The sequence below is a fragment of the Centropristis striata genome, chromosome 14 (genome assembly GCF_030273125.1).
Source record: "Centropristis striata isolate RG_2023a ecotype Rhode Island chromosome 14, C.striata_1.0, whole genome shotgun sequence".
Taxonomy (NCBI): Eukaryota; Metazoa; Chordata; class Actinopteri; order Perciformes; family Serranidae; genus Centropristis; species Centropristis striata.
In genome coordinates this window covers 2,743,158-2,755,050 of record NC_081530.1, presented here as the reverse complement: position 1 = coordinate 2,755,050, position 11,893 = coordinate 2,743,158, and the positions used below count along the sequence as shown (strand labels likewise).

The following is an 11,893-nucleotide window of genomic DNA, read 5'->3' as shown; positions in this document are numbered from 1 at the left end:
AACCTCACCTAGTGGTAACCTCACCTACCGGTAACCTCACCTAGTGGTAACCTCACCTAGTGGCAACCTCACCTACCGGTAACCTCACCTAGTGGTAACCTCACCTAGAGGTAACCTCACCTAGCGGTAACCTCACCTAGCGGTAACCTCACCAATAGCGGTAACCTCACCTAGCGGTAACCTCACCTAACGGTAACCTCACCTAGCGGTAACCTCACCTAGCGGTAACCTCACCTGGCGGTAAACTCACCTAGCGGTAACCTCACCTGGCGGTAACCTCACCTAACAACAGAAACACAGTCACGTTGAGTTCGGCTTCATAGAAGCAATGGACAATGGGAGGGTCGCCAAAGTTTACAATGGTAAAAATGTGGGTCCCTCAAGAAAAAGGTTGGGAACCACTGTCCTAGATTACCCACAGTCCTCTGCACATCTCACTGTAAATATGAGCTAGAAAGTCAGAGGCGCCATGTTAACAGAAAATACTTTGTTAGGAAAGCTGGTGTACATACTAAAGGTAAAGAGAAAAAGTATGAGCTTTGGAAGGTAGCTATAGTGTTCAGACAGGCCATTCAAGTTAGCTTGGCGCTAATTTAGCCGCTTCGACACAGGGAAGTCTCTAGTGCACTTGCTCAATAGGCCCCATATGGCAGAAGTAGAACTCTTTTGGCATGATCAAACAGCATTCATGTCAAGTCCTGGCTAATCCCGAAAGAGCCTGTTAGCATAACGCTGGGTATGTAACATGATGACCTTGCTCCAGCAGCCTCAGCTGCTCCCTCTTTACATTCCTGAATCATATTTTATAGTGCACACTCTTTTATACGACCATTTATTACTACCAGTCATTCATTAAACAGTACAGTATATATAGATACAGTAGTAATACATTTGCACAAAACATGAGCAGGATTATGAATATTTTACTGAGGTGCATCAATAAAACATAAATATTGTGCTTCTACAATCTTGCAATGAAACATATGACTTTTAAAGAGTTGAGGACAGCTTCAATACTATTTTTTCTTGCAGCAAACATAGACCAGCCAACATAATGCATATAGAGGCACTGCCAGACTGGGAATTCCGGCCAACAGAAAGATAATTGCATTGATCCATGAAGGGTAAGGTACTGATGCCAGAGACGGGAACTCCTCCTGTAAACCGAAAAACCTTACGATTAGTGCTGAAGTATGATTATCTACACAAGATATCAAGATATCACAAGATATTATCTACACAAAAAAGAAAAGTTGGGTGAACTCAAAATTTCAAGGCAACAAACTTCGATAAAATTTTAAGTTGGACAATTAAACTAAATATTTTAAGTTTTGTTTTTGAGTTTGCTCAACTCTGAATTTCTCTGGCACGATTGTAACGCCGCTATGAATGTCAGCTAATTTTGTGACCACAATTTTGAGTTAGCATTGATACGCTAACGGCTACTCTTGTAGCTGTAACAAGCAGCGCCGCTAGCATCAGTTAGCCGCTAGCTTCAGTTAGCCGCTAGCATCAGTTAGCCGCTAGCATCAGTTAACCGCTAGCTTTCACTAATGACCAAATTTCACAACAGAGAAATAAGAGTTAGCAGAACTATTGTCTCTTGTTTTGAACCCCAACTTAAAGATATAAGTAACAACAACTCACCAACTTGTTTTTGAGCAGACAACTGGCTTCCTTTGTTGTGCTAACTTACATTATTGCCCTAAATGTCAATAATTTATATTTCCAAGTTTTACCAACTTAAATCACTGTTTTAGGCCAAAAAATACAAGTCGGCTTTTTTGCAGTGCACTGACAAATTGCTGCACCACAGAGAAAAAAAGAGAAATATTTCACTTAAAATCCAAAGCATGTCATACAGTTTGTGTATTTTGCAATGAGGGAACATCAGAGGAAAAGGCTACAAAATACATGATACATCAGCTGATCACAGAAGGTGTGTACTTACAGAGTTGGGATCCCAGATTAAGTAGGTGAGCTCTTCTTGGACTTGTGTCACCAGGTAGAAAACTAAAATAACCAGAACTATGAGTGGACTGATGACCCTCCATGAAACCTGCCAGTAGAGGCCTGGCTTATGTCCCACCATGAACTCCAAGTCCTCATTGAACCTGCCACACAAGAGGGTTTTAATTAGTTTGGAAATATGTCAGGAAGTCATGTCTGTTACACAGGATTAAAATGTTGCTCCATAACAGGCACAGCATGATGCTGCTAATGCTGTATAATTATTTTGCAGCAAATATCAAGACCAATTACTGCTGCTGCACTGCAGTGAGCCTGAGCCGGGTGTTCTCAGGAGGAAGCAGAAGACAGAAAAGTAGAGGATCATTTTTTTTTTAAAAGGCAGAGGAGGAAGGTAAGTGACACATACACAAAGTTCCATCAGCAGGTCATTTGCTTGGTAAACTACCTACCAAGAGAAGAGAAACAATGACATCAGCAGTTTCTCATTCATTTTCATGTCCATTGGAGATTAATTTTGACTCAATAATTTAATCAAAAATCTGTCTGGATCATCTGTGGAGGGCAGTTTGAAGATACAGTGTAGCAAAGTGTAGTTGGTGTCAGCTATGCAAAAAAATGTGGGAGGAGATTAATTCGTTTTCCAGTTTTTGAGAAAATAGATAGACTAAATGATTCCTGCCAGCTCAAAGCACCTGAACACCTCTGCCCAATTGGGCCTACATTTTAGTAAAAAGCGGCTGATTGTTGACTGATTTTACATGAGATTTAAGCTTTAAACAGTCACTGTAGTGCCACCTTCAGGGCTATTAGTACACAAGAAGAAGAAGGAATATAAGAGGGGCTGGCAGCAAATACAGGCTGACAGATATTGCCAATAGAGTTTGAATAAGCACTGACCTGTCTATGCCGTAGATGTAAACAACAGCTATCATCTCAAACAACCCAATGACCAGAAGTGGAACTGATCCAGCAAAGTTGTCAAAGAGAGTTAACCAATAAAACCCTGAATTCTGTGCAAACAGGAAGCAGATGATGAAGGCGACCGCACATGTTACTCCTGAAACACACAAACACAAAAACAAGAATCAGAAACTCAATTTATCTGATGTTGCAAGGCCAATGTGTGGACTTTTTAACTACAAAATAGAATACCAGTCAGTGCTTCTTGGGGCCATTTTTTAGGGAATACATGCAGGTCTTTTAATGGGACCACCACTCCCTCAATGTTGCCAAACAGGGTGGAGATTCCCAAGCAGAAGAGCATGACGAAAAAAAGGACAGACCAAATTGGAGAACCAGGCATCTTGGTGATGGCTTCTGTGAACACAATGAAGGCCAGACCTGTTCCCTCCACTCCCTGTACAAACACAAGTAAGTCACAATGCAGATAAGAGTAAAAAACTACAATAACTTGAGAATCTGATAATTCATTATTAACCCTTAATAGGGCACTCATTGAAATACTTGCAAATTTTAACCCTAGAGAATATTGGAGGATATTACATACAGCCAGAATGTGTTAAAAAAAACCAAAAACATATGAACCCGGGGGAGGGTTTTCATATTTTGAGAAAAAAGTTTACGAGATTAAAGTGGCAAATCTACATGAAAAAAAGTGCAGATTTATGAGATTTAAAATGGTGAATCTGGGAGAGAAAGGTAGCTTTTTCCCCACTTTTTTTGCAATTTTTTCGCATAGATTTGCCTCTTTAAATCTCTTAAATCTGCAACTTTTTTTCTTGTAGATTTGCCACTTTAATCTAGGAAATTTGCAACTTTTTTCTCGAATTATTATGACCTCACAGAGAGACATGGGGACCCCATTTTGATATCCACTGTTACCAAAGTTACCAAATATAGTTCTTCGCCGGATAAAGGGTTAATATATTCACCTCACTGAGAAGTTTCTGCTTGTCACATGTTTGGATGTCCAATCCAAGAACAATATCATGAGAGGAGCTGTTGAGATGTTTAAAGGCTGCCTCATAGTTGTCTGTAGTGATGCTGTCTTCAGGAAGCTCGAATGCATTTAGTAATGTCATAATATTACTGGGAAGAAAAGATGTTACATATTAGTAACCCTGCATTACTGTCATTTACATCAAAGGATCAATTCAGATATTTCAAGTCTATCTTAGTCTAAATGCTAGCATGGCCAAAAGACTTTTACTTTGGTAAATATCCTTCAGGGTATAATGATCAATAACTGATTACGCTTTATAAAAAGGTCCTTAATAACCATTAATTAACAAGTAATAAGGCATTGTTCTCGCTTTAGATCCGGTAGTTGCAAAAAGCATAGTTAACTTATAGTTAACTTATAATAGATGAGCAATAAAGTATATTTTAATATCAATAAGAAAACAAAATAAGATTAATAAAGGCACGGCAAAGACATAATGGGTGGGTCATGGGTGTCTGTAATGCCATTATTAACACTTATATAAGCTTATAAACACACAATAATGTTAATAAGCATCTTGTAAGGACTTACAAGGGCCTTATTACTTGTTAATTAATGGTTATTACAAGGACCTTAATATAAAGCGTTACCGAACTTACATATGAGCATGTAAATGATGTATTGAAATAGATGTGGCAAATAAATTTGAGATATACTGACTAGACATAGGCTAACTGAAGAGTTATGTCCTTTTTGTGTTAGTCAAATTATCATAAGTGAAACATTATGTCCAACAATATGTGGAACTTTGAAATGAACTGTGATCACGTCACTAACTGATACAGTTTTCTTTAAAGTGTAAAGTAAAGTAGAATGTACTTTTAGGACTTGTAGAACCTGATAATGTAATAAATTCCCGATAATGCAATAACCCTGATAATGTAATAAAAATCTGCACTTGAGTCCATTGAAAATGTAATAAAACCTGATAATGTAATAACTTCCCGATAATGTAATAAAGTGCATTTCCCAATAATGTAATACACTTTTTACCAATAATGTAATAAAAAATATAACACCAAGCACCTTTAGATTTCAAGAAGCTGTTGAATGCATTCGTGTTGTCATGGATACCTCGTTTGTGAAAAACGGATGATCGGGTCAAAAGTTAATAAACATTCAACTTTGACCTTTTATTACATTATCGGGGTTATTACATTATCGGGAATTTATTACATTATCAGGTTCTACAGGACTATTCAGTTCCAAAAACATTGAAACCTCCATCCTGTGACTCACCTGCTGATACAGTTGTCATATTTCTCTGTGGCCCTGAAGCCAATGATGGAGTAGGTGACTGTGGCAGCATAGATTGAGGTGAGGCCAGTTACAACTGTCAGGATCATAGCGTCTTTCATGCAGTTGTTGCTTGGGAAATTAATAAGGAAGACACACATTGACTTTAGGTTTGAAAAAAGCTATTTTTCTCCAATTAATTGAGACATAAAAGGTCATCATTGCCACCTCTATCACAATGTTGGTTGGACTTCCCTGGCTCTAAGAAGGGAGCAACACTGTATATTGTTTATTTATAAGGCACTACTAAAAAAACTTCCATTCCACTTATCGAGCCTAGTGAGCTTCAGATCTTTTAACTTTCCAACTCATTCATATAACCCACTGGCTCTTAATATCCCTGCTATTAAAACGGAGGTTGGGAAATTCGCTTTTGTTTATTTTTCTCCTTTTAAATGGAATAATTTACTGTCACAGCTTCAGTTGGATACACTGCTTCCTTTTAATCATTTTAAAGACATTTAATTAATTATTATTAATTAATTATTAATCTTATGATTTCTGAATGTGTATGTACTCATTGAATTTATTGTGCTTCTGTTGATTATATATTATTATGGATATGTCGTGTAATGTGTTAAAATTGTATTTGTACTGTAATCAGGGCGCCATGGGAAATGAGAGCTTGCTCTCAATTGGCCTTCCCTGAATAAATAAAGGTGAAATGAAAATGAAATCTAAATGTCTCTTACTGTACAGGGTTGTAGCTTGAGAAGGAGATGAGGCCTCCCCATCCCAAACCAAATGCATAAAAGACCTGAGCACCTGCATCCAGCCAAGTCGTTGGGTTAATCAACTCGTCCACCTGCAAGAGTGAGGCATAGATTGTGATGTGGCTTTTAACTATTAGATGTGCTTTTTTTTTTTTCAATCAAGATTTGAAACATACATCTGGTGTGAAGAGGAACTCTAATCCACTCGGGGCACCTTTAAGAGTCAGTCCTCGGATCAGGAAGATGCCGAGCACGATGTACGGTAGAATGGCTGTCACGTAAACTGCCTGAGGTCATGACAAGAAAAAAGTTAATTACTCTGCAAAAAAAGAAAAGTTGGGTGAACTCAAAATTTCAAGGCAACAAACTTCCATACAATTTTAAGTTGGTTGAGTTTGCTCAACTCTGAATTCAGATTTTATGTCAACTCAACTGTAAGTTGTACTAACTTATAATTTACATTGTAATAACTTTTAATCCTTACTTCTGCTAACTTCTGCAATGTGCTGAATTGGCACGATTGTAACGCCGCTATGAAATGTCAGCTAATGTTGCGACCACAATTTTGAGTTAGCATTGATACGCTAATGGCTACTCTTGTAGCTGTAACAAGCAGCGGCGCTAGCATCAGTTAGCCGCTAGCGTCAGTTAGCCGCTAGTGTCATTTAGCCGCTAGCGTCAGTTAGCCGCTAGCTTTCGCTAATGACCAAATTTCACCGCTTTCCCGCATTTCACAACAAAGAAATAAGAGTTATCAGAACTATTGTCCCTTGTTGTGAACCCCAACTTAAAGATATAAGAAACAACAACTCACCAACTTTTTTAGCAGACAACTGGCTTCCTTTGTTGTGCTAACTTACATAATTGCCCTGAATGTCAATAATTTATATTTCCAAGTTTTACCAACTTAAATCACTGTTTTAGGCCAAAAAATACAAGTTGGCTTTTTTGCAGGGTAGGACTTCAGATTGTTGTTTTTTTTCAGTAATGTATCATGATTGACAATTTCCCATAACAGCAATTGTCCAATTGTAGCTTAGCATCCTAGCACAGAGGCCTGTTTGTCAAGCTTTGGATATTTTACCCATAACCAAGGACATATTGTTTGGAATTTGACTACAGATTTAGGGGGAAAGCAGAGTAAATCTGTTATTAGTATAAATGTAGTTTGTGAGCAGTGATACCAAGTATTTTTCAAAGAATATAGCAATAGCCTCAAGAGTTGCTAAAAGTCACCAGCTGCTATAATTTGCTCATTTGCATATTGCCTGCCCCACATCAAACAGCAATGTGAAGCCATGCCCAAGCTCTTTACACCTGCAGTATTTCTAGAGGCCAGCAGGGGGAGAAACCACCACGTACAAAAATAAGTCCTTGTTCATGTAATTCAATAGGGAAATTACCTGACTACTTCTCCTTTGATTTAGTACCTCAGTAATGAGTTTATGGTCGCAGTTGCTAGATTCAAGTCTTCTTCAATACAGCATCATGTTTTTGTTCTGTAAATTATGGTCCCATTTAGAGTAAAATAGATGATAAAGAAGAGTATGCTGATGATGTAATTGACTAGGGGATGATTAAGGTTGTGGTTATCTTATGATTGACAGGTGCTACCACAGTGCAGTGTGCTTTTGTCTTATAACCTTTTACAGTGTTTTACTTTTTCAAAGTTAACTGTAACATTTTGGTTACTCTGAAATGTCTTGTTCCATGTTTGGTTGGACTAAAAGACACTCAGTCAGCTGTTTATTTTTACCCCTTGCTAACCAAGCTAGCTAGCTAGCTAGCTAGCACTAATGTTAACCGATGACATAGCATCATTCCTGCTCTCGAACTGTTCTGTGCATGCACTAAATGCAAAAAAAATATTTCTCTGAGCAGCATGCATGAGAATTTATTACAATACAGCAGATATATTTCTTGCCTTTTCCCTGATGGTGGGAATGAAGAAAATTGCTATTGGGTTTTTAGAAATAAAGCAAAATGGTCTGGAAAGTCACTAAATCTAGTGAGAAAGACACCAAGTTGACCATAGTCGACGAGGCTTTGCTAACAGTCAATTTACTAAAGGTTCAACAAACTTTGCCTGAAGTGCTGATGCCTCTAATGCAGCAGATGGCGACGACGGTCCAGGCAGCTAGCAGGCAGAGTACTATGGGCCAGTGGATTCCTCCTGAGTCAGCTATAGAGGTCGTAGTATTCAGAGTCACTCTGTAAAAATAATAATCCACGGGGGAGCTCCGTTGGCACTCTGGTACAAATCCTGAAGGGGCAACAAATATACACAAACAGTGATGCAATGTGGGTGCTTTGGACACATGTAATGGTAAATGGACCTGCACTTATATAGCGCTTTTCTAGTCGATTTGCGACCACTCAAAGCGCTTTACACTACAGACTGACTCATTCACCCTTTCACACACACATTCATACTGGTGGCAGAGGCTACCCTAAACGGTGCCACCTGCCACCATTGGGAATTCATTCACACACCGATGAACACAGCACATCGGGAGCAATTTGGGGTTCAGTATCTTGCTCAAGGATACTTCGACATGTAGGCTGCGATGGTCAGGGATCTAACCACCAACCCTTCGGTTGGGGGCCAACCAACTCTCCCAACTGAGCCACAGCCGCCCCGTGGCCCCATGTAAGCTGAACATGTTTGAATATTCACCTGTCCCATTTTCGTTGAGAGGACATTGGGTCCAAGGCAGCGGGTCTTGAAAGGAATTGAAGAGATACCACATGATCCAGGCTATTAAGGTGTTATAGTACAGTCCAACCAATAAGGACACCAGCATGGAGGCTATTCCTGAGGAACAACATCATTTATTGGGATACCACACACAGTAAGCCTTATATCCTTTGATAAGTTATGTGTTGTTATGAGCCTATTTCACTTACCAACACCAGTAAGATAAGGACTGATGGATCTCCACACTCCCACGCTGCCTTTCCTGAGACGCTGGCCGATGGCAAACTCCAACAGCAGGAGAGGCATTCCTTCCAGCACCAGCAGGATCAGGTAAGGAATCAAAAAGGCACCTGAAAATGTATTTTAATTGACTTATTTATTAATTCTATGCATGATGCCTACAAACTCGACATTCAGGACATCGTAAAAATGTGAAAGAGGCACACACCTTTTTCTCTCTGAGCCATAAATAAGAATGCTGCAAGTGGTCCAAATGGTACAAAACAATTGGTAACGCTTTATAATAAGGTCCTTAATAACCATTAATTAACAAGTAATAAGGCATTGTTCTCACTTTAGATCCGGTAGTTGCAAAAAGCATAGTTAACTTATAGTTAACTTATAATAGATGAGCAATAAAGTATATTTTAATATCAATAAGCAAACAAAATAAGATTAATAAAGGCATGGCAAAGACTGTAGTTTAAAGATTGTAATAACTTTTAATCCTTACTTCTGCTAACTTCTGTAATGTGCTGAATTGGCACGATTGTAACGCCGCTATGAAATGTCAGCTAATGTTGTGACCAGAATTTTGAGTTAGCATTTCTACGCTAATGGATACTCTTGTAGCTGTAACAAGCAGCGCTGCTAGCATCAGTTAGCCGCTAGCATCAGTTAGCCGCTAGCATCAGTTAGCCGCTAGCATCAGTTAGCCACTAGCTTTCGCTAATGACCAAATTTCACAGCTTTCCTGCATTTCACAACAAAGCAATAAGAGTTATCAGAACTATTGTCCCTTGTTGTGAACCCCAACTTAAAGATATAAGTAACAACAACTCACCAACTTGTTTTTGAGCAGACAACTGGCTTCCTTTGTTGTGCTAACTTACATTATTGCCCTAAATATCAATAATTAATATTTCCAAGTTAAACCAACTTAAATCACTGTTTCAGGCCAAAAAATACAAGTTGGCTTTTTTTTTGCAGTGCAGTTGAATAACTATGTGCTATGTTTTGACTGGACTTGAGACTTGACTTGCCTTGCCCAAGAAAATATGCCACATTACTTTGACTGATGACCTGGACTATGCACAGCAGTTTTAACTGTACAGGCTTAAAAAGTCACATAAAAACAACAGATTTAATTTCAATGAGTATGCATGCCTTTGAACCCTGTGCCACCTGGCTCAATCTGCAGCATTCTTGAAGAATAACAGTGACCCACATTACACACAAAAAACACAACAACATACACATACATTTATATCTATAGAGATTATTTTATCTATAGAGCAATTACTCTGTGGAATAATCTGCCTCACTACCTCTGTTGCACTGAAAGTAAACAGGTATTTAAAAAGAAACTGAAATGTTATTTTATACAAGCTGTACATTTTTAAATGTTCTTACCTTTTCTTTCCTTTTCTTACCATTTTTAGGTTTATAGTGATTGACTTTACCTGTAAATGTTTGATATATTGAGAATATGTTTTTCTGTATATTCTGTGTTGTTCCTGTGGACTCCGCAGGAAGACTAGCTGGTTACTAAGGTACCAGCTAATGGGGATCCTTAATAAATAAACAAATAAACAAATAGTAGGAATTCCTAGCATTAATTTCCTACTCAAGCCAACATACAGCTCAGTCTGTAACTCATATGTCATGCAAAAAGTAAATCATTACTTTAGAAGAGGTCTTCCTCTTGAGAATCATTAATATAACTTAATGGTGATTCCATGGCTCTCTTGTTGCCATGCATGAGTTTTATATTGTTTCCTTTTAGCCTTAATAAGGAACAGCAATTTTTTTTTTTTTTTTTTTAAACAATATGTTTATTGATTTTCACAGCACCCAGTGAAAAACAAACAAACACAAAGAACAATCAAACAAATAAAATAGAATATATAAAAATAAAATAAAATAAAAAGAACCCACACTGGGCTATACTACACTACAACTCGGCTCACAGACACAGAGAAAAAATAAATAAATAAAAATACATATCGACAGATGATTCAGAAATTATATAGATACAAAACTAATGACAGTTAAGCACCCCACATGTTCCAGTCCTATGTAAATCCTCGTGTAAATATGGTTGAAATATTCATACCAATGTATAACATAAAAGGGTCCCATATTCTATGAAAGATGTCATCTTTATCACGCAGCATACATGTCAGATAGTCAAGAGATATATATTCTATTACAACCTTATGCCATTGTGTTCTAGAGGGAGCTTGATCTGTTATCCAGTTTAGGAACAGCAATTTAATTGTATGTCTTTTTTTTAATATTGAATATGAATTCACCATAAATGTCATAAATTTCACAATAAAAGACTTTTGGTTATGTCAGCCACTTGACTCACCTCCTCCATGACTTTGACACAAATAAGGGAAACGCCACACGTTGCCGAGCCCGATGCAGAAGCCCACACAGGTGAGGATGTACTGGGCTTTGTTGTCCCACTTGGGCCTGTCATCCGCCTCCTCTTTCTCCATCCTGTCCAGGTCCTCATAGCTCGGGATCCGGAGGTCCAGCCCCGGGTTAGGAAGCACCAGCCTCATAGTGACCACCGGTGCACTGAAGCAGAGAAGCAGTGAAGTGGTGTCTGCTCCGGTTGAAGCATTAAGGAGAGGTTCACATAAGTGTGAGCCGCACAGGAGCAATGTTGAAACAAGTTTACAATCTTTTACTTTATCTGTTGCTGGCTGGCCATAAACTAGTCAGTAAGTGCACACTCTGTACTTTTACCTTCATGTAGCAGTTTAGGATTATAATTTAAAATATAAATGATAAATATAAAAGAAATCATGTCAGCTTGCAAAGGGATTTTAAACTTTAAAATCAGTCAATCATTAACTTTAATTACCTTTCTCTAACATGTGAGAACGGATCATGCTTGTTGCTCAAGTTTTATATTTTATTTTGAAGGGGTTTATTCAAAAAGACAGGAAATAAAGTAGATTTAATTGGCTGTGTAAAAAAAAAAGTGTGCCTTGCTGCAAAATCCTTAAACACGCCAGT

General features: G+C 38.2%; 1 protein-coding gene across 1 annotated transcript; it reads right to left on the bottom strand.

The window, feature by feature from the left end:
• Positions 1-839: 839 nt before the first annotated feature.
• Positions 840-11,433, bottom strand: LOC131984653 (sodium-dependent neutral amino acid transporter B(0)AT1-like). Its single transcript, XM_059349555.1, has 12 exons — positions 11,235-11,433; positions 8,851-8,991; positions 8,621-8,758; positions 8,025-8,206; positions 6,120-6,230; positions 5,923-6,035; positions 5,174-5,302; positions 3,864-4,020; positions 3,124-3,328; positions 2,869-3,028; positions 1,952-2,114; positions 840-1,157 (listed from the first exon to the last, which is right to left on the bottom strand). The coding sequence occupies exons 1-12, from the start codon at positions 11,431-11,433 to the stop codon at positions 1,017-1,019; spliced, it is 1,839 nt and encodes a 612-aa protein (XP_059205538.1). The 3' UTR covers positions 840-1,016.
• Between the last annotated feature and the right edge of the window lie 460 nt (positions 11,434-11,893).

Excerpts from the sequence above, each read along its gene's own strand:
- LOC131984653 (XM_059349555.1), bottom strand. The coding sequence starts at position 11,433 with ATGAGGCTGGTGCTTCCTAACCCGGGGCTGGACCTCCGGATCCCGAGC. Across the intron at positions 8,759-8,850 it reads TCCTTATCTTACTGGTGTTG|GAATAGCCTCCATGCTGGTG; the intron begins GTAAGTGAAATA and ends GTTGTTCCTCAG. Across the intron at positions 3,329-3,863 it reads AGCAGAAACTTCTCAGTGAG|GGAGTGGAGGGAACAGGTCT; the intron begins GTGAATATATTA and ends GTGTTTGTACAG.